Source organism: Drosophila obscura, unplaced genomic scaffold, assembly GCF_018151105.1.
Source record: "Drosophila obscura isolate BZ-5 IFL unplaced genomic scaffold, ASM1815110v1 contig_151, whole genome shotgun sequence".
NCBI lineage: Eukaryota > Metazoa > Arthropoda > Insecta > Diptera > Drosophilidae > Drosophila > Drosophila obscura.
Genome location: NW_024542737.1, coordinates 1,151,520 through 1,171,371, shown reverse-complemented (window position 1 = coordinate 1,171,371; position 19,852 = coordinate 1,151,520). Strand labels below are relative to the sequence as shown.

At 48.4% G+C, this 19,852-nt stretch overlaps 6 protein-coding genes across 8 annotated transcripts; 3 read left to right on the top strand and 3 right to left on the bottom strand.

The window, feature by feature from the left end:
• Positions 1–1,908: 1,908 nt before the first annotated feature.
• On the top strand, positions 1,909–2,597 carry LOC111079747. Its single transcript, XM_041591808.1, has 2 exons — positions 1,909–2,056; positions 2,119–2,597. Exons 1-2 carry the CDS (start codon positions 1,943–1,945, stop codon positions 2,533–2,535), a joined length of 531 nt encoding a protein of 176 aa, XP_041447742.1. The 5' UTR covers positions 1,909–1,942; the 3' UTR covers positions 2,536–2,597.
• Positions 2,526–4,319, bottom strand: LOC111081051. Of its 2 annotated transcripts, XM_041591806.1 has the most exons (9): positions 4,209–4,319; positions 4,058–4,150; positions 3,895–4,004; positions 3,735–3,829; positions 3,545–3,673; positions 3,341–3,492; positions 3,142–3,286; positions 2,823–3,073; positions 2,526–2,761 (listed from the first exon to the last, which is right to left on the bottom strand). In XM_041591806.1, the coding sequence occupies exons 1-9, from the start codon at positions 4,263–4,265 to the stop codon at positions 2,648–2,650; spliced, it is 1,146 nt and encodes a 381-aa protein (XP_041447740.1). In that variant the 5' UTR covers positions 4,266–4,319; the 3' UTR covers positions 2,526–2,647. The 2 variants fall into 2 exon arrangements, with proteins under 2 accessions (XP_041447740.1, XP_041447741.1); XM_041591807.1 differs by lacking the exons at positions 4,058–4,150; positions 4,209–4,319 and having other exon boundaries at positions 2,534–2,761; positions 3,735–3,833; positions 3,895–3,970.
• Positions 4,320–4,697: 378 nt separating this feature from the next.
• LOC111079746 lies at positions 4,698–5,408 on the top strand. Its single transcript, XM_022375024.2, has 2 exons — positions 4,698–4,847; positions 4,904–5,408. Exons 1-2 carry the CDS (start codon positions 4,728–4,730, stop codon positions 5,315–5,317), a joined length of 534 nt encoding a protein of 177 aa, XP_022230716.1. The 5' UTR covers positions 4,698–4,727; the 3' UTR covers positions 5,318–5,408.
• LOC111079744 (centrosomal protein of 131 kDa) lies at positions 4,885–9,781 on the bottom strand. The gene is made up of 9 exons (XM_022375020.2): positions 9,645–9,781; positions 9,312–9,536; positions 7,654–9,250; positions 7,470–7,602; positions 7,239–7,376; positions 6,757–7,177; positions 6,034–6,689; positions 5,681–5,974; positions 4,885–5,617 (listed from the first exon to the last, which is right to left on the bottom strand). Exons 1-9 carry the CDS (start codon positions 9,669–9,671, stop codon positions 5,485–5,487), a joined length of 3,624 nt encoding a protein of 1,207 aa, XP_022230712.2. The 5' UTR covers positions 9,672–9,781; the 3' UTR covers positions 4,885–5,484.
• Positions 9,782–10,658: 877 nt separating this feature from the next.
• Positions 10,659–18,811, bottom strand: LOC111079736 (general transcriptional corepressor trfA). Of its 2 annotated transcripts, none has more exons than XM_022375013.2 (2): positions 18,630–18,811; positions 10,659–12,681 (listed from the first exon to the last, which is right to left on the bottom strand). In XM_022375013.2, exons 1-2 carry the CDS (start codon positions 18,739–18,741, stop codon positions 11,120–11,122), a joined length of 1,674 nt encoding a protein of 557 aa, XP_022230705.2. In that variant the 5' UTR covers positions 18,742–18,811; the 3' UTR covers positions 10,659–11,119. The 2 variants fall into 2 exon arrangements, with proteins under 2 accessions (XP_022230705.2, XP_022230703.2); XM_022375011.2 differs by lacking the exon at positions 18,630–18,811 and adding an exon at positions 16,270–16,376.
• Positions 18,812–19,195: 384 nt separating this feature from the next.
• On the top strand, positions 19,196–19,822 carry LOC111079740 (NADH dehydrogenase [ubiquinone] 1 alpha subcomplex subunit 6). Its single transcript, XM_022375017.2, has 3 exons — positions 19,196–19,394; positions 19,476–19,591; positions 19,648–19,822. Exons 1-3 carry the CDS (start codon positions 19,265–19,267, stop codon positions 19,774–19,776), a joined length of 375 nt encoding a protein of 124 aa, XP_022230709.1. The 5' UTR covers positions 19,196–19,264; the 3' UTR covers positions 19,777–19,822.
• The last annotated feature ends 30 nt before the right edge of the window (positions 19,823–19,852 follow it).

The following is a 19,852-nucleotide window of genomic DNA, read 5'->3' as shown; positions in this document are numbered from 1 at the left end:
GCCCCACAAAAGTAAACAGACGACGGACTACAGATGGGGTGCTGGCTGCGTCCGTGGGGGGTGGAGGGCAGAGGGATATAAAAGTCAAAGCTTGTCTGATAGCTGGCAGGGGAGCCAGGGCAGGGGCAGGGGCAGGGGCAGGCTTATCTTCGCTCACTTTCCGCATCGTCGCAGGACCCAACGCACTTGTTGAGCATTTTCAACAAAATGTGTCAAAGAAATTGAAATTCTGTCTGACTGTCTAAATGCCCGTCTAGGGGAGGGGGTAGTGCCAAGAGACAAGTGCAACGAGGGAGTGGAGCTTTTTCCTGGGATGGATGCCAGTGTCAGAGTCCGTGGTCGAGCAGAATGTGACCTTGATGCCAGAAGGCGGTTAAAGAACGTTGGATAAAATGCCAAAACATTGTTAAAACATGATGCAGTCTGCACACGATTTGCTGAACCGCTTCAGGCGCTCCTGCTCGGCAGCAACGTAACCCAATTTCAATTCCGGTCAAGAGTTGAGGCCTGACCTTGTCCCTGTTAGCGGTGCAATGAGCTGTTAGCCGCAGCGATAGCAGCATCTATCCCTTGGCCTTGGCATCCAGTTGCTTCTCCGACTCTTGCCTACCCCCATCAAAAAGCATGCAACTCTGTTGCAACCGTCAGGGACAACGACGGACTGCCATGTCCTGCAGGGCAGTTTAAACACGTTTCACATGCGCTCTTTTTTCTCCTCCAGTCGATGGCCGAATTTTTATTTACTTTTCAACATTTTCCATATGGTCTGGATGGATTGTGGGCGGAGTGGGTGCCCACGGGCAGCAGCAGCAGAGCTGTGAGTTTAATAAGTTAAAACTTTTTTGCATTTGAATTTTGCATGGATTACGGATCCAGAATCCATTCATGCCGACAAACGCACAATATGTGGGTGGGGGTGGGGGTTGGGTGCTTGCATTCAAATTTCCAGCAGATTGCGTTGACGGCTTCGTCAACTGTTTAATAGCGGATTCTCGAGAGGATTGGGCCATTGGTTTTGCATAATGAATGACAGCAAATGGCCAACGAGTGATTTCCCCAAAGCAATGGCACGAATGTGCAGTGTGCCAAAGGTCGCATCGATTTGATATTTAAATTTTGTATCCCAAAAACAAAAGCAAACTTTGTTTTCCCGCTGCCTCGTTATCATAGAGTTAAGACAACTTTAGAATTAAGTTATTTGGACAATTTAAGTGTGGAATTATTGGTCTTTGGTTTTTTCTAAAATATAAACATTATTAAATGCTCTAAAAAGAAAGGCATATTGGGAATCAAAATGCTCAACTGATCCCTAGCCGGTACTCGTAAATAGAGACAAAAAAGTATTTATATTCGTCCATCTGCGAACCTATTAAAAATAAGCCGAAAAAATACCATCGATCAGTCAATACGAATCAGTTATATTAATATTTTTCAATCTTATTACACTACCCAAATGAATATCTCCAATGTGTGCACGTTAAAGGCCAAAGGGGCAATTCTACGTGCTTTCTACATTAATGCCGCATGTCGATGTCATGTCATTGTCGTGTATGCATTTGTCGACGGATGTAAGTACGAGCACTGACTAAAAGCTTTTCAGTAAAAACAATATCTAAATGTTGTTCAAAGAAAATCAGCCAAGAAAGACACAATTGTTGAGCTGTTAATTTCCTCCTTTTGGTGGTCTCTACAACCCAACTCTCCCATTCTGCCCATTTACCTATGATATTTTGACTCAAATAGATCCCAATCGATCCACTCCAATCAGAGGAAGGCATGCCACTCCCAAATGGGCATACACGTGTGGCATATACCAGAATATATATTTATATATTATATATTCTAACTCGATTATGCGCGCTTTAATTTCATTATTCGCCTACCTTTCATACCAAGGAGTTTTTGCACAATTCTGTTAGCCGTTAGCCGTAAGCAACACGCCATGGATATACAAGGGAAACGGCTGATATTTGGTCTGTGCGTATTTGTGGGCATCTGGAATTGGCAGATCGGTGAAGTTAACTCTTCCGGCTGCCATTATTTCAGCACAGAACAGGTAAGAGTAAACGTATTTCTGTGTTACTTATCGAAAAACAAGCTGATATCTGCCACAAATAGCGGGACTGGTTTGAAGCCCTGTTTGCCTGCCAACAAATGCATATGTGCTTGGCTGACTTGCACACCAGAGTTATCTTCGATGAACTCGAAAATAAACTGCAGGAACGCGCAGAGTTTTGGTTCGGTCTAAATGTGTATGAGAAACTCGACTTTAAATACATATCCAATGACAGACCCAAGGAATACGTGCCGCCACAATCGGAGATGTCATTCAATAAAGCGTGCGCGTTCCTAAAACCTCTAGGAACTGACGCCATAATCATTGGCACAGACAATTGTGGACTGCGCAAACGATTTGTGTGCACCCCTTCCAAACACTGCAATGGCCATAAGACGAACAGCACTGTTTCCACCGACTATCCCCATACAATGCCCTGCATCATGAGCGCCGAAATATCTCATATACTTGGTATTTAAAAACCATGAACTTTTTGTACAGCTGCTAGTATTTTAATAAATTACTCTGGCTGAACTTTGAACTCCAAAAAGACATCAACGCTTAGATTGTGAGAATTAGGCCCTGTGGCCCTCAGACGCCATGCGCCTTTTCTCCTTTTTTTAACTGAGACAAATATGATCGACATTTGGTTTTGTACGCCTGAACAATGCGGCCTCCAGGTGAAAGAGCAATCGCTGCATGGATCTTTAATGAAAACACACAATTAGAACTCGGCACATTTATGGCAGGGTACATAAAAGCTTACCTCCAGGTACTGCAGCTCGCTTTCAAAGTGCAACGACTCTTCCAGCAGACCCAGGGCAACCTGGAAATGATCTGGTCGCAGGAGGTAGGACATTTCACCAATGTTCTGCTTGTACCACTTGGCGTAGTTATCGAGATTGCTGTGTATGTCCATTGTGCAGGCTGACGTGGCACGCGCCGTCAGCAGCAAATGCAAAAGAGAAGCCAGGCAACCACTTGTGGCCATGTGCAGTACTCGGCTCTTGAGGTATTCTATGATAAAAGTTGGACATGCATAATTATCCATGGGTATTGGGCATACAAATTGGTGCAGTGAATACTTTTAATAAATGCAGTTGTTTCCGCAGTGCAGGTGCTGGCTATAGACTGCACCAAGATGAGGTAGAACTTCCAATTCGTAAAGTTTTCCGCGTTTGACTGTTTGAACAGCACTTGAAGGGCTTCCTGGTGGTGGCGGGCAAAGAGCTGAAAGATGTTTCAGTTAGTCTCAGCACCTATGCCTCATCGGACAGTTGAAACCTTTTCACAGAGATGCTTGACAAAGGTTAGTTCGTCCACACCCTCATTGATCCAGGCGCTAAAGCTGGCAAATGCCTCATTGGTGTTTGCAGAATGGTGCAGTTCCAGCAGGGTGCCCAAATGAATATTCATGCACATGCCCATGGCGTCGGCTGCAAGCATCTGCGCATTATTTGGAAGCTTTTTCGGGTGAGATCCTCTTACCTGGCAGCGCTCTGGACAGCGGCTCGGCATAGCTTAGGTCGCTTATCTTCGGATCGGCCACGAGTCCAGCAAAGAGATTGCCCAAGGCGTTTGTCAGTATAGCCGCCAGCTTCATTCCAGACTCTGCATCTGCCAACAAAATAGAGGCGCATAAGATGCGGAAACAATTTTTTATTTTAGCTCAACCAACCATACGCCACAGATAAAAAGAGATTTGCCAGGAGCTCGTACTCAGTTTCCAGAAATATTATTAAATCCACCTGGAGCTGCTCTGAGTGTTCCTTGCTTCCTTGGTATCAGGGAAAGTGTCATTGTCTCATATTGATCATTACATTGATATTGGGCCATACCTTAATATGTACTCCGTGGCGGTTAGGATCCGCAATTGCTGTAGTTGGAGTAGAACCCGAAAGCTGCCAACATTCGCTGGTAGCTGGCAATAGAACTTGGACGCCAATAGCTAGAAGGTAACTTTTTTATTTACATGCAACGATATTGTGCTAAATATCTCACCCTTTCTTTGGCGTTCAATTGTCTCAAGAGTTGGACCAGCTCGTACCTGGCCACAGGTCCCTGCTGCAGAATTCCGCATTGTGTTTGTATGACCTATGTGGTAATAACAGCTGTTAGATTCCCACGAACTATTCTCAATCTACTTACTTACCCTGCAAACTAGCGGAAAGCAGTTGCTAATAGTTGACAAATTTCTATTTTGCATCATTTTTAAAGGCTCCGCTATCTTCGCTATCAATATATCGATATATATTGTCTTGTTGATAATATATTTGTAACATATATTTGCGAAATTATCGGTATTTTTGTGCGATAGGCAGAACTTATCGGACAAGCAATCATTTTTGAATTCCAAACATTAACGGCTTCACTTCGTTTGAACATTTTTGCAAGAATCATCTTTCATATAAAAGATAACAATAAAAACTGACGAAAATTATGATGATGCACTTCAAAGTTTATTTAATTAATGGTAAATGGGCTAAATTGTTCAACTATCAATAAATTCAGAAAATGTTGAAGGGACCATTTCTGAAATAAATATATCCAATCCATTTGGCATGCCTCTGTGGAGAACACAATTCTCCATGCCCAAATCGGAATAAGTCGGTTTAGTGGCTGCTGGTCGTGGCTTTGGCTGTGCAGTGCAAAACTTTGTATTGAAGGCAATATGGCTCGAGATCGAGGCCTCCGATTCGTAACCCTCATATCCATAGTTTTTTGTATTTCGATCATCGACACTGGTCGAGTGGAGGCGAGAGGAGCTTGCCACTATTTCAGTGTAGTAGCGGTAGCTATGGCGATCATACATGTTCCAAACATATTCTACAGATCTCGTTCACGTAGCGAAACTGGACCGGTGCATTAAACATATGCATGGGAATGAGCATGTGCCTGGCAGACTTTGATACACCCAAACACTTTGAAATTCTGAACTCCCTCAGTGTAAGTCACTCGGAGTACTGGTTTGGCTTGAACAAACATTTCCAGCCGAAATGGTCATACGTGACAAATAAGTTCAAGAAGCCCTCCTTGCCAGCCGCACATAATTTGAACGCAGACCATCACTGTGGCCTTGTCAAGGCTGGGAGAGAGAAAACCTTCACTGTCCGCTCTGACGACTGTGGGGAAACGAAGATGTTTGTCTGCGCGGAATCTGTGTTCTGCAAGCAGAAGCGAGAGTTCAGCAGATATTCGAGTGGCTACAATTCGTTGCCGATGCCTGAACCACGACGGCACGGCACTGGCTGCGGTAGATAAACCAGATCTAGTTTCTAGTACACATGTAGACAGCAATTCGTAATTCGCGGGATATCAATAAACAAAATGCATGAAGCGGTTACATTTCTAATTGTTCCTTTTTTACTCGCTGGAAGTATTCATGTTTATGAAGCTATCTACTATCCTAGCTACTGGCACTGCCACAACTACTTGACGCAATAGTCCTTGCGTTGCTGCCGAATGACAGCATTCAGCTTGAGGCACTGCTGTCGCAGCCCATCGTTGTCGCCCTTCAGTATCTCTATGGTTTCCTCCTGCCGGTGAATGGTTTGGTGGACCCTGCAAGTCGAGCAATGCACATTAAATACAATACGGAAATGCGGAAGGGTGTGGAGGGCTTACCGTTTCTGCAGCTGCTCCATTTCCTGCTTGTGGCGCTCGCTGAGGACGCTCAGCTCGCTCTGAATGTCCGCATTGAGATTGTCGCGCAGTTTGTCGCGCTCGCTGATGATGTCGCCGCACATCTTCTTGCTGTGCCTGAGCTCCAGCTGCAGTTGCTGGACCTCCGCTTGGGAGTTGCGCATCTGGGCATCGGCCTCGGCCAGCTTGCCCCGCGTCTCGGCATACTTCTCCCTCAGCGACTTCTCCACACTCTCGGCCAGGGTCAGATCCTTCTCGTACTTGTCCTTGAGGCGACTGCAGTGTAGCCGATAGCTGAATGTAATTACTCAATCAATTACATTGAAATTACTCACGCGATCTTCTGTTCGTGCTCCTCGCCGTTCTGCAGGGCATCGGCCTCCATACGCACCACCAGCTCGTCCAACTGGCGATCGCGCTCCGCCCGATAGTGCTGCCTGATGGCATTCTCCTTCTCGGCCTGGTCCATCTTGCACTTGTTCTCGTACTCCGCCTTCCACAGCTCGAAGTCGGACAGGTACTGCTGCTCGATGGTGTTGATGCGGTTTTGGTACTTCTCCTCCTGCTTGGCCATCCGCTCCTGCATCTCGAACTTGGCCTGCTCCAGTTCGCTGTCCTGCTCGCGTTGCGCCTCCTGGCGCTTGGCCTGGTAGTCGCCCTCCTTCTGCCGCAACTCCGTCTGCAGGCGCTCCCGTTCGGCGGCGAATTCCTCGCTCAGCTTTTGCCGCTGCTCCGCCTGGGCACTCTGCTCCTCCTGCAGCTGGCGCTCGAAGCGTTCCCGAATGGCCGTGCGCTCCTTCTCGATTATGGACTCGCGATCCTGTGCACAGCTCTCCCGTATGCCCGTCTCGATCTGCTCGTGCTTCAGGCGCGCCTCCTCGAGGGCGTCCAGCAACTGCATCTGATGGCTGCGCTTCAGCTCCGTCACCTCCCGCTGATGGTCGCAGTTCATTTTGTTGATCTCCGCCTCCAGGCCCTTCACCGTCAGCTCCTGACAGCGCCGAAATGGAAATAAATATTGGAAATACAAATGCCGCACCATACCTTTGGTAACCCACCTTGATCTTCTTGGTGTTCTCGCGGACCCAGCGCTCGCGTCGGATCTTCTCGCCGGCCAGTGTCGTCTCCTTGGCCCGCGCCAGCTCCGTCTCCAGTCGATGCTCCCAGGCCTGGTTCTGGCTCTCCAGACGGCGCGTCAGGGCAGCCACCTTCTCGCACAGCGATCCCTTGTCCTTCAGCAGCTGCTCAATGAAGCCCTGATGGCGGGTCACCACCTCCTCGTAGTGTTTCTTCTGGTCGCGCAGCTTGCCGGCATTGCTGCTCTTCTCGGCACGCAGCGACTTTTGCTTATCCTCGCGCAACTGCAGCACATGCTCCTTGGACATGTGAATGGCATTGGCCAGCTCATTGGCGCGCAGGCTCAGGCCGATGACGCGGCGGGCCAGCTGATGATTGGGCAGCATCAGCAGTTCCGATAGCCTGGGGACAGGATAAAGTAAAGCTAGAAGGGCATGCATCGATCACCTTTTGGATCACCTACTTGGGCACTTCGTCCGTTATGTCGGGCTCCACCACAAACTCAACCTCCGAGCGATTGCTGTCCGGCATGGAGCGACGCGTTTCCATCAGCGTCTTGTCACAGCTGCTCTCCACATTGTTCAGATAGGCCAGGATGTCCCTGCAAATGTTTACATTCACCTTGAAATGAGTACCGTACCCCGCAGCCCCGCAGCCCCGCACCCCCTCAGCCCGTAGTCCCTTTGATATTTACTTGTACTTGTCGCCGCTCTCCTGGACAGCTGCCTCACTCAGAGTCACCTCTGTCTCGGCGGTTTCGCAGCGGGAATGGGAATCCAACTTCAGGTTGAGCTTTAGGTCGCCGGGCAGACGTTCGGCATAGTTATCTGTGGACACAGATAAGTACTATCTGTACTCCACTCGGACTAATAACTTACCTCTCTTCTTGTCCTCTTCGATCTCCTTGATCACCGACACGATCTCATCGTAGGTGGAGTCCCTGGAGTCCTCCTCGTTTGACTTCAGCGACAGCTGCGACCCACTGTCGATGTCATTGGCCTCCTCCAGTCCATCCAGGGCAAGGCCCTGCTTGTGCAACGCCTCAAACTGGGCCAGTGTCTGCTTCTGCTCCTGCATGCTCATCCAGCTATCCACCTTGTCCAGATTGTACTCACTGAGCTTCCGCTCCTCCCGCAGGCTGCCCACACTGACCGCCTTCTTGAGCGTCTTCCCAGCTGGACAGTTTGTCTTTGGCAGCTTCGATTTGTTGCTGTTGCTGTTGCTGCTGGCCTCGGCACTGGCTGGCTTGACGTTCTCCTTCTTCTTACCCACAAATGGCGGAGTGGATGCCACCTTTAGGTAGTTGCTGATGACGGAGTCTGCGCTGCTGTTGCCATTGCCATTGCCATTGCCATTGCCATTGCCAAACTGTCGTCGATCTTCGTGGATCACTGCTGGCAGAAAGTTGTTCTCGGCCCCAAAATTGCGACCGCTGGCACTGGCTCTGTAGGGGGGGCCGTTATCCTTGGGACTCGGACCACTCGGAATGGCAGTGGCCAGGTTCTTGGTCTCGGACAGATTGTTCTGCTTTTCCTTGGCAGCTGGCGGGACTGCAACTGCAACTGGAAGTGGAAGTGGAAGTGGTGCATACTTGTCCAGATAGCTGGGCAGCGGCTTGGCAATGTTGTTCAATGTTGGCTCCATGGCGAGATGATTCCTCACGAGCTGCACCTGCACCTGCACCCCCACTGCCTGCTTGTACTCCCTTATGACGTTCAGCTCTGGCGTGGAAGCCTTGGGGGGAACCACCTGAAGAGCAGAGGGCGCAGAAGGAGCAGGAGGAAGCGCCATGTCCAGCAGCGGAGTGGACTCCAAATAGCGACAGCTGGGCGCGTCGCAGGCACACCTGACCTCAGCCGAGGAGGAGGCCTCATTCGTGCTGGTGGTGGAGGAGGAGCGCGTGCTGCAGGTGCAGTTCTCCGAGGGGCACTTGGGGTACTCGTACGTCTCGGCCAGAACACCCCCCACCTCGCCCGCTGCGGTGGAGCCAAAGTGCACGGATTTCTTCTGGCCAGACGCATCCGGCGGCGGCTCCGCCTTGCTGCCGTGGGGCAGGAAACTGGGCAGCGTGAGGGGGCCGGGGGCGGAGATGCTGGGCCGCGCTTCCTGCTTGTCATTGTCGCAGTCGCTGGAGTCGGCATCGTGCTGCATGTTGGGCTTGCTGAAGGACACACGCCCCGGCAGATCCGGCTTGGCCGTCTTCTGCAGCAGGGCCGCATTGCTGAGGCCCAGACCCTGGCTCCAGTTGGAGGCAAAGGACTTGTTGTTCTTATCCCCCCCGGCGGGCATATTCACCAGGAAGCGCTCAAAATGCTGCTGCTGCTGCTGCTGCTGCTCCCCCTCGCTGCTGTCGGGGGTGCGCTTGTGCGAGGATAAGTCCGACTCCGAGGAGTTGCACGCGCTGCGGCACAACCAGCTACGCCTGATGGGCTCGCCCAGCAGGGACTTGAGCAAGTCGTTGGAAGACACTTGCCGCTGAAGATGAACAATCGGGAATACAATCGTGGCTAAGGGGGCTAAGGGGGCTCCAACTAACCTTGTTGTGTGACTTGAGGTCCTTGTCGTTGAAGTAGTTGCTCAGCCGTTGGCCGAACTTCGGATCCGCGGACTGTGGTCGTCCCAGGAAGGGCGAGGAGCGACTGCGTTGCTGCAGAAAGTTTGCCGAACGGGGCCGAAAGTGCGGAGGACTCGGATTGTGGAGAGTCGTCAACGAGCGGCTGTTGTACTTCGGTTTCGATTTCTGTCGTGTGGCGAGGTTTATCTACGGCCGACACCAAAGCAAAGAGGAGTACACATAGGATAATATTCCCAGGATGGGCAGTTGTCGAGTGGGGAGTGTTGAGTGGAGAGTGGGGAGAGGGGTGCGTACCTGCGAGCCCTGAAGACATAGATCCATAATCGCTTGCAAATAATTATTTAATCAGTAATCGGTGGAGTGGGCAGGCGGCTCATCTACGTGGGTTTTCAACTGACTGGAGTGCCATGGCCAACTAAACTGAAACCCCATTCGATAATTTGTTAGCTGTGCCCGTGCCCGTGCCCGTGCCCATGCCATGGTCGAAGGAAAACCACCCTGCGGCAGCGGGACTATCGATTTAACGCATGTGTCAGGGGTCAGGTGCAGGACAGATGTTGACCACTGCCAGTGCAACCCCCAAAACAGTCCGAACCTGTGCCATGGTTACCATATGCCACGTCCAACCCCTGACATGGTGTACACGGTACAGGTACCAGTACAAGTACAGGTGTCTTCCACATGGACTCGATCCACGTGACGCGCAGCGGCGTCTATGATTCACCATTCAGCGTTGCTCTTTTACCAATTCAATTGAATTATTTTGCTATAATTTATTATGTTTGCAATCAATCACTGAGACTATCGCTGCACAGACAAAAACCCAAATACCGAATCAAAGCAATTAATCATGGACGGCAGGCAGCCGATTGCGAGGCGAAGCGAAGGACAGGCTACAGCACCGCAGCCTAAGGGTTCACTGCCAGAGACTTCACACAGCACTCAGCAAACACTTTCGTTTTTCATTCACAGCTCACAGCTCACAGCTCACAATTCTCATTCATTGTGATCGTATGGGGCCGAGGTATTCATTCATATTTTTATACGGCTGGGGTGCCAAGGATTTCTTCCCGTTGCTCAGCTGCAGCATTTCCGATTAGGGCTAACTTGTATGCGAAACCTTTTCAGCTGGAAAGTTGTAACAATCTTTGGCTTTTCGTTGGACTTTAAACCGTTCTCGTGCAGTCTCAGTGCCGCTTGTAAATCAACTTTATCGGCGATTGATAAGGCTTATCTTAGTCGAACAAACTTAAAGGCAAGAAGCAAAACAAAGTCGAAGAGGAAATGCCAAACACTGTTTTTCGTTCATACGTTTTTAATAATAATAATTTATTTAAATAAAGCAAATGGTTTTTATCTATTTAAATAAACGTAGTTTGGTGTAGCAGGTGGGCCAACAGCTATCCTCCGCAGCTGACGGCTGTTACCATGATCATCATAGTCCAATGTGGGTGCATGGATGCTCCATTATCCATTATCCCTTATCCATTCTCCATTGTCTCTGCAATACTCTACTCTCGATACTGACTGATGCGCGAAGCATAAAATTAAATTTGGCAACATTTCTCCTCCCTCATCTCCTCCCCCCACATAATTAGCAACTCAACTTAGCAGCTAGCACAAAACACAAAGCACAAAACACAATACACAATCCGTCCGTCCATCCATCCGTCCGTCCATCCATCCATCCGTCCGTCCGTCCGTCCGTCCGTCCTTCCTCTTTAACAGCAATTGAACTAATCCCGGCCAGACATCTCTCTGCCCCACATCTATTCCGCACGCAGCACGGGCGTCACCTGGACATCATCCGCCTGCCCATCGTTCTTGATGTCGAACTTCAGCTTGGCCAGATCCTTCAGCTCTCCGTCCGAGGACTCGCCACTCACCACTTTGACGGTGTCGGGATAGTTGTTATCGCCACCGCCCAGCTCCTGGGAGAAGCTCACGACGGTCTTGGGCTCGTAGTTGACGCCGAGGGCACCGCTGGGGTCCGGCGTGGGTATGCTGGGGCCATCGCCATTGGTGTGGGAAATGGTGATGCCATCGGCGGCCTGGCTATCATTTGTGGCAACGCCGTTTTGGACAACCTCCACCTGGGCCTCAACGGGAGAGGGCGTACGCGCTGCTGTAGCTGGGATCTCTGCCTCTGGCTCAATCTTCCTCTCAACGGGCACTGGCACTGCAGCTGGAACTGCAGCTGGAACTGCAGCTGGAGTGGATTCTGCTTCTGCTTCTGGCTCTGGCTCTGCCTCGGTCTTGTCATCATCCTCCCCAGCCACCGCCTTGTTGACCTCCTCAATGGCCCTGGCCACCTCCTCGGGTGCGACATAGTCCTGCTCCGCATGCCCATTGCTGCTGGGTGCTTCCTCACTGTGGCCATTGGTGACAGCCACAACTGTCTCTGGTTCGCTAATCAGGGCAGATGTAGTCACTGGTGTGGCATACTCCTGCTGCTGCTGCTGCTGCTTCTGCTCTTCCTCCTCCTCCTCTCCGACCTTCTCGTGCACCGGTGCTGGCATTTCCAGAGATGGATTTATAGCCGGACTGGCCATGGTCTCCACAAAGGAGGTGCGATTGGGCGAGTCTGGGGAGATCACGACGTGGGTGAAGTAGCCACTGCGACGGTTCTCAAAATCCAGCACATTCTCCTTGGCCAGGCGCTCTTGGATGCGGCGCTGACGTCTGATGAACTCCGGCACATTGTCGTCCTCGGCCTCGGCGGGTGGCGGAGATGCCGCCGCCGTCTTCGGACGCCGCAGCACCACCTTGGCCGCCTCATTCTCTCCCCCTGCAGCGGTGCCATTGCCGTTCACCGAGCCATTCCCATTCCCGTTCCCGTTGGCGGCCCAGCTGCTGGCCGCAGTCGATGGCTTGAAGACACCATTGAATTTGGTGCCGACGATGAATTTGTTGCTCTCGCCACCGTTGCTCCAGTTGCTCCCGTTGCTGGCGTTGCTGTTGTTGGTGGCACTCTTGTAGGCATTGTAGTTGTTGTTGTTGTTGTTGTTGGCTGTACTCGGCTGGGGCGACAACGGACTGCTGCCATTCTCCTCGGCCTTGGGCGATTTGTTGCCGATGGTGAAGTTGGGCTTGCCATGGCTGATCAGCAGCTTGGCGGCCGGCGAGGGGCTCTTGTCCGGCAGCGGTGAGGGCAGGCCACTCCGAATCTGTATGCTCGGCTTGTTGTTGATCGTCTCCGCCATATCTGTGTATCTGTGTGCTTCGGTATGTGTGTGTGTGTGTGTGAGATGGCTTTTACTTTCCGTTTCCGTTACTCGTTCGCTATCCGCTGCTCTAACGGGTCTTTGGGTCTTTCTTTGTTGGCGCTGAGCTACAAAAAACAAAAAACAGAACAAAACGAAAACAGCAAACAAATTAATAAAACATTTAAAGTGCCAAAAATTAAATCAGTCAAAATTTAAACATGCAAATTTTGTTTGGCTCATCATATCCATGCTCATGGGGTGAAAATCGCGAGTATATAAAATCTACAATTTAATTACAGCAATTTTATTTGATTGAGAGAAACCCGCTGTCGCTGTCGCTGTCGCTGCCGCTGGACTTATAGCGGACTAAAGCCCTAACGCAAGGCTCTTGGCCATTTATAACCCACCAAAGGCTGCCCCAGATACAGTTGACCAACTACTATTGTAATCATGAGTCATTTGGGCCAACTTTGATTAAGTTAATTTTCATTTGAAGAGTTTGTTTCGCTGCCTTTGCCCACGATTAAGATTAAGATTAAGATTAATTGAGTGGCTTTCACAGCACACTTTACAGATGTCAAGAACACCAATGGAACACTCATTTGTTTATTTATTCTAAATATATACAGACTATGTGTGTGTGTTACTTTTACAAGCAAAAGCCTTGCAATCGGTTCACATGGCGTATGCGCAATTACGCAACTTCAGCCAGTGCCAATGGCAGGGTCAGCCGCTGTCTACAGTCTACGGCCAGGCCGAAAACAAATGCCAGTTGATCGTTGATTGTTGATAGAGGTAAACATGCTTAAATATCAATTAGATCGATTGGGGCATGGGGGTTGGGGTTGTCCCAGTGCGATTCCCGGTCCGAGCCAAGCCAAGCCACAAACTAAAGCTAATTGACAGACCGAGAATCCACGCCTCGAATCGATCAACTGCATGTGACACGATGGCTGACCCAAGCCCATCAGTTGACCAGCACACGTACGCGATCATCAGAACTGATACAACAGACAACAGACAAATTTCATTGCCAGTCCCATTCCCAGTCCCATGTTTATTATTACCTCCCCACCTTTTCCACCTTGCCACTTGGCTAATTTAATTAAATGCTACAATTTATAGACATTGCAGCCAGCCACTCATAAATTCTAAAGGCGTTCAATTGCCCAACGAAAGGTCAGTCAGGCTCTCCGCTGCTGTTGTTTGATTTGTGTTTCATTTTCTGATTGCTCAGTCGCGCTTGATTGCTTTCTACTGGTGTCTGGGCTGGGTAAACAGAAATAAAACAAAAAAACATTCAAATATATTACATCAACATCTTTATGCCTGTTCAATTTACATTCTAAGCATATCAAAACCTATCAAACGGCATTTTCATTGCATTTTATTCACCTCACTTTTGCCAACTGAGTACCAACCTGAGTACCCCACAGTTAGTTCATATTTAATCCAAGTGACTCAACGTGTCTTGGCCTAGCTTCGGCTTTATAATTGGCATACTGACATAATAATTCATACCTCTAGCTGGCTGGCTGACTGGCTGACTGGCTGACTCGCTGGTGGAACGTGCGTCAAGAGGCTTACGGGTCTCTGGGGCTGTTTACTTAAAATGATTCCCTCGCTCCAGTCGAAACAATTAAAGAATGTCTGGAACTTTAACTGATAAACGCAAAACGAAAACAGTTTATAGCCGCAGACTCGAATACCCGTACGTATAGATATATCCCCGAGTGTGTTTCAACTCTGCCGCAAGGCTTAGTTTTGCGAATGTTTATTTTTATGATGCAAAGCCCAGGGTGGGCGAGGCGGCGGGAGTGTTAATTGTGTACCACAGAAATCCAACTGTTCGTAAAGATCCCCATCCCGATCCCCAACTCCCACGTCTTCTCAGCTGAAAATGTGTGTTATCTTTCCACTGTTTGCTATTCAAATATGTGTACGTTCAACACTTGGTTCAGCGATTGGTTTCGTTTCGTTTCGTTTCTCACCCCAGCCCACCCAACCCCATTCCACCTCACACCAGTAGATGTAGGATTGGCCTTGAAATCGCTGAATTGTGTACGGCAGGCACCATGAAGCGAAGTGAAGTGCAATGTGAGTTATTTTCGTTAGCAATTTGCATAAGGTGAACGAGAGTGGGACTCCATCGAGAATAAGCTTTTTTTCTGTGCACAGTAACTTGAAATTATCAGTATGGAAATCGAGGCAGAATAAAGCTAAAGCTTTTTTTATTAGTCAACATTTTCGCTCTTTAAAAATGGAATTTCTGATTAAGCCTCTACAGAGTCTTTAAAATTTCTCACAATCTTGGAATGAGATGGCAACATTCCTATGGTAGCAGGCGGCCCACCAAATTTCTCCACAAATTCTTCGAATTCAGGGTGTGAATTGATTGTTTGTGCCAAACGCTCAGATAAAAAACATTCAAACCATAAAAGCCCAACACGAAATGAACCAAAAGTTTGGTTTAGAAATTTTGATTTTTTTTCTGCTCTTCCATTCCATTCCCCGGTTGCCCTCTCCAGTTTTCTGTGTTGCGTGAGTTTGGTGCGTCTATCAGCCGGAGATCAAATTAGTTTCTTGGGCCTCCCCCTTCCCGACTGAAGGTGTGGGTCTCGCTGCTTGTGGTTGCCGACAAACTCGGTCATCTCTGTCTGTCTGTCTGTCTGTCTGTCTGTCTCTGTGTGAACAGTGCGCACAACAATTGCAATCTGCTCAGATCTCGTCCGGGAGGTGGGAATACCGCTTACCCAAGAGTTGGCTGGAAACGTGACAGATAAATATTACCAAAGTGCTGGTGGAGCACTCAAAGTGCTGCCAGTTGAGCTTATCTTATCAATAGCTGTGCTGCAGCTCTGCCATTGCCAAAAAAGAATACTGATAAGAGGGCAGCAAACATAATCCGTGGGCGATAAGTTAAGAATATGGGTACGCCGCGGCGGCGGCTGTAGCAGTGGCGGCTGTGGCTGTGGCAGCCAGCAATGAGTACTATTGCCCAATCATGTGATTAACGGCCCTCGCAGGCGTAAAAAGAAAGTGAAACCTCTTTGCATAAAGAAAAGCTTTAGCCACAGAGCCGAGTTCAAGGTACGACTACGACTGCTGTCGGGGAGAGTGTTTTGTTGTTGTTGTTGTTGTTGTTTTTGTTGCCTGGGCGCATAATTAGTTGTAAATATTTTTTTTATTCGTTTTGGCATTTTGCAATTTATGGGATTTATAGTTATAGTTATGTAGTTATGTGTATGTGCATGCATGTGTGCATAATGCCGCCACCACCACAGTCCCAGTCCCAGTCTCAGCTCCAGCCGTGAGCCGTGAGCTGTGAAAGTTACCGGTCCGGAAGGGGGTAGGGGAGTTTAGCCTAGTGGAATTTTTGCCTGCCCTGTGGTTTGGATGGTTCGATCGGGCTGTACGAGTACTCGTATATAGAACGTGTTTTGGGTAGACGCGACAATTCGCTATAGACGCGCAGTTTAACGGCAAACAACAAATGTCAGAGTCACGAACAGGAGAACAGTAACCGTAAGCGGCTTTTACTGGGCGGCCAACGCGGCGTATGAGCAATCGTAAGGCGCTCAGTGCGATATTTACACGTTTGCAAACGTTTTTCCAAAAATTATTCTTCCTCTATCTCTCTCTCTCTGTCTCTCTCTTGCTCTTTTTGACACACACACACACACACACACATATGTAGATATATTTAGACGCACCTATAATTGGAAGGCTATCTGTATTTGTCGTCCGCGCTGCGTTACCGTAAAACGCCAAAACGTAACTGAAAACTAAAACTGAACCTGAACCTGAACCAACTTCCAACCGCCTGAAGTCAGCGTTGCCAACGTCGTGGTCGTGGTCGTCGTCGCCATCGCCATCGTCGTCGTCGTCGGTTATCGCTCTGCTCGTGCGCATAGCTGGCAAAATAAATACGAAAATACCTGAACAGCAAATGGGAAAAGTTGTTGTTGGCTCTTGGCGCTTAATAACTAAACAGAAAATGCCCTACAGGCGCCCCTGCGTGAAAGGTGCGCTCCACTCGTATAACTTCCCCCAACAAACCCAAAGAAACCGCCAAGAAAAATGTGAATAAAAGTCTTTTATGTGTATAGTACATTTGTGTCACTTAATTATTCACAAACAAATTATGCATAATTTGGCTTTCGAGCGTTTTGGGCAAACACACACACACAAAAGTGTCCAAATTAATGGCCACTTCCGGAGTGGCACCCTGAAGTTGTCTCAAATCCAAAGAACTGACATTTTAATGGCCTGCACAAATATTTACTGTATTTACTAACTGAACTTGGGCCAAATGTTGTGGCGTGTAAACAGGTGAATAGTGCCGAGGTTTACACGTGACCCAATCATCTGATCGGCAGCTGATGCATACATATGTATATGCATTCTGACTGCCATTATCTATAGATCCGATGCACTGTTTGTTTGCACTGCAAATCAGTTGAGTAAACTGGAACAACTTGTTGAGTCACAAGACACTGTTTATTTGCCTTGCTCAATGCTCAGATGTGCAAACAGGTGTCCAAGAATAATCATATATACATATATAGTAGTTATTCAATAAGTATTACAGTCTGTATTGCTTTATAAATACTGCAAGCAATTATTGTGTATTTGTGTAGATCAATCACTGAGACGTGGCTGACGAAACTAGAACTTTGAGTGCTACTTTGGGTGATACTTCGCCCAAAATATTTGGGGCATCTTTCGTTTCCATTTGATTTTAGTGCCCGCATAAACTATGGCAATTCCAACACCGATTGGCACAGGCAAGGCTTCCGCCATATCTATTTGATAACATTTGCCAGCCAGGCACCGCCGACACCTACCATACATATGTACATACATCAATTTATGAGTTTTGTGTTCGATTGTATTCTGTTTGATTATTTTGCCGATACGCGTGTGGAGAGCAAAGAGCATTTGATATTTACACGATTCGTTTGGCCCTAATGCGAGGGCTTCCGTACCAAAAGCTGCCTGCCTGCCTGCTGCCCGATTCTCGGCTGGCTGGCTGGCCGTGATAAGCGCGGGCGGGTCGGGTGTGGAAGGTAGGCGGAAAAGCCGTTTGACTGGCACTGCGCTGAGGAGTGGCCTATAAACGGAACGTATATCGAATCTGCGCCGCACTTGAATTTAAAGCCAGGCAAAGAAAACTGGTAAGCCTTTCGACTCGTTTTGAGGCTCTTGCCTGGGACCGGGGGAAGCCAGTTTGGCAGTACGGCCAATCAATGTGCTAATAACTGGCTGCGGAACATAACAGCGCTTCTACATGTACATGTACATAGCTCCAGTTCAATATTTGCACATCATTACAATTACGCCAAAAGAGAGCTGCTGCTCTGCTGCTCTGCTCTCTGCTCTGTCTTTCAGAGTGTGCATTTGTTTTAATGATCTATTTGCGCGGTTGAATAACACACTAATTGACACACAAACACGGAGCGACGCGGCGCGGCGCGACAAGCAAACGTGCACTAAAGCCCGGAGTCGATGTCGAAGTCGAAGTCGAACATCCACATCCATATATCCACACTTAGGGGGAATGGAATCGGTCGTTAGCAACCTTGACAAAGAAAATTTTTCAATTAACGACGACTGCTGCCAATTTGCGTACAGAGTGCGAAAGAGACGAGCGAAAAAATTAAATAAAATAACACAACACGCAAAATGCTCAAAAATGGTTCGTTTTCATAAGGCGAACAATTATGTTTTATGTCTTTAGCAATTTGTGTCAGTTATGTATCGGATTGGATTGGATGGGATTGGATCGGAGAGAACACAAATTCTGCGGCTTGCGTGATTGAACTTATCGCAATGATGGCAAAGCAATGAGAGAAATATAACATTGATTGGCTTAATTATGCATAATAAATGCCACCCGAAGACTCTTAATTTTTGTTTTCATTCAGCTTTCATTTCTTATATGGTAAATTGCGCGGCGCTGCCAATTAAAATAGAAATTGTTGACCAGCCAAAAAGTTTGTCGTTTGCCGGACTGCCGACTGTCGAATGCATTTGCATAAAAAATTAAAACTTGAACACAAGCGAAACATACAAATTGTTATTGTTGCTGATGCTATTGTTGGTCGGTTGTTGTTGTTTGTTAATGCACGCGGTGTAAAACTTTCGAATCTGTTAGCGTAGCTCGTCTGGGAGGGGATCGGCATCGGCTCTTTGGCGCTTGGAAATGTTTTGAAGCGCAAAAACGCTCTACACAGGCGCGTAACGTGTTTTCAACTGAGCGCAAAATCAGCTTCGATCGGTACAGCACGCTGGCTTCTGCGGCTGTGACGGTGGCGGTGGCGGTGGCAGACGCAGACGCAGCCGCAGCCGCCACAACAACCACAATACAAGCTTTGATGAATGAAGGCGTAATTTTTTCCGCTGTCTTTGTGCATATTTTTGCTGGGACAATGTGAACTTTTTGTGCGCGGCCCCACAATGGCCGTCCTTTGAATTCGTACAAAAGACAAGCAAAACAAAAGCTAGTTACACTCAAATGTAACGTACATTGAATTTGATTGAATTTCATGTTTTTTTCGAATTCAATTCCATATCGCACAAAAGTACCGATACCGACTATCAACAAAATATATATATCGATATAATGAGTTGTCACATCTCTATTACTTTTGGCCGTATAATTTTGCGAGTGTTTCGGCCGTAGAAAAACAAAAACGACATAAAACCATGGCCGGACGTGAAGCCGTTAAACGGGCCGTGCAGCAGGTGCGTCCCATTCTGTCCGTCGACAGGGAGGAGGCACGCAAGCGTGCCCTCAACCTTTACAAAGCCTGGTACCGCCAGATTCCCTATATCGGTGAGTACTCTTCGTTATGTCATCTTTCTATGGTTGTTTGTCCCGACGCTATATAGTAAACAATGCACTCTGCACTTGCAGTTATGGACTACGATATTCCCATGACCGTGGAGCAGTGCCGTTCCAAGTTGCGGGAGCAATTTGTCAAGGACCGCCATGTAACCGACATTCGCGTGATTGACATGCTCGTGATCAAGGTGCGTATACGGCAAGGACAAGATTTCGTTTAGTATATAATCGACACCACTTACAGGGTCAAATGGAGCTGAAGGAGACGGTGGAGATCTGGAAGCAAAAGGGCCACATTATGCGCTACTGGAAGGAGTCGCAGGACCCCAAACCCACAGATTTCCTCTCAAAATTCATTCAGGGCGTTCATTAGATTTTCAAATTGAAATAGTTTAAATATATTCCAAGTGCGGAGTGAACAAGAAACAAGACAACTGGGGGAGGGGGAG

Coding starts and splice junctions, on each gene's coding strand:
- LOC111079740 (XM_022375017.2), top strand. CDS start 19,265: ATGGCCGGACGTGAAGCCGTTAAACGGGCCGTGCAGCAGGTGCGTCCC. Junction 19,395..19,475: donor CCGCCAGATTCCCTATATCG/GTGAGTACTCTT, acceptor CTGCACTTGCAG/TTATGGACTACGATATTCCC. Junction 19,592..19,647: donor TTGACATGCTCGTGATCAAG/GTGCGTATACGG, acceptor CACCACTTACAG/GGTCAAATGGAGCTGAAGGA.
- LOC111079736 (XM_022375013.2), bottom strand. CDS start 18,741: ATGCCGATCCCCTCCCAGACGAGCTACGCTAACAGATTCGAAAGTTTT. Junction 12,682..18,629: donor ATCAGCAACAATAACAATTT/GTATGTTTCGCT, acceptor TGTTTTTTGTAG/CTCAGCGCCAACAAAGAAAG.
- LOC111081051 (XM_041591806.1), bottom strand. CDS start 4,265: ATGATGCAAAATAGAAATTTGTCAACTATTAGCAACTGCTTTCCGCTA. Junction 3,674..3,734: donor CTTTTTATCTGTGGCGTATG/GTTGGTTGAGCT, acceptor TTTTGTTGGCAG/ATGCAGAGTCTGGAATGAAG. Junction 3,493..3,544: donor GCTGTCCAGAGCGCTGCCAG/GTAAGAGGATCT, acceptor AGATGCTTGCAG/CCGACGCCATGGGCATGTGC.
- LOC111079744 (XM_022375020.2), bottom strand. CDS start 9,671: ATGGATCTATGTCTTCAGGGCTCGCAG. Junction 7,377..7,469: donor GAGAGCGGCGACAAGTACAA/GTAAATATCAAA, acceptor AAACATTTGCAG/GGACATCCTGGCCTATCTGA. Junction 5,975..6,033: donor GAGCACGAACAGAAGATCGC/GTGAGTAATTTC, acceptor GCTACACTGCAG/TCGCCTCAAGGACAAGTACG.
- LOC111079747 (XM_041591808.1), top strand. CDS start 1,943: ATGGATATACAAGGGAAACGGCTGATATTTGGTCTGTGCGTATTTGTG. Junction 2,057..2,118: donor ATTATTTCAGCACAGAACAG/GTAAGAGTAAAC, acceptor TGCCACAAATAG/CGGGACTGGTTTGAAGCCCT.
- LOC111079746 (XM_022375024.2), top strand. CDS start 4,728: ATGGCTCGAGATCGAGGCCTCCGATTCGTAACCCTCATATCCATAGTT. Junction 4,848..4,903: donor ACTATTTCAGTGTAGTAGCG/GTAGCTATGGCG, acceptor TCGTTCACGTAG/CGAAACTGGACCGGTGCATT.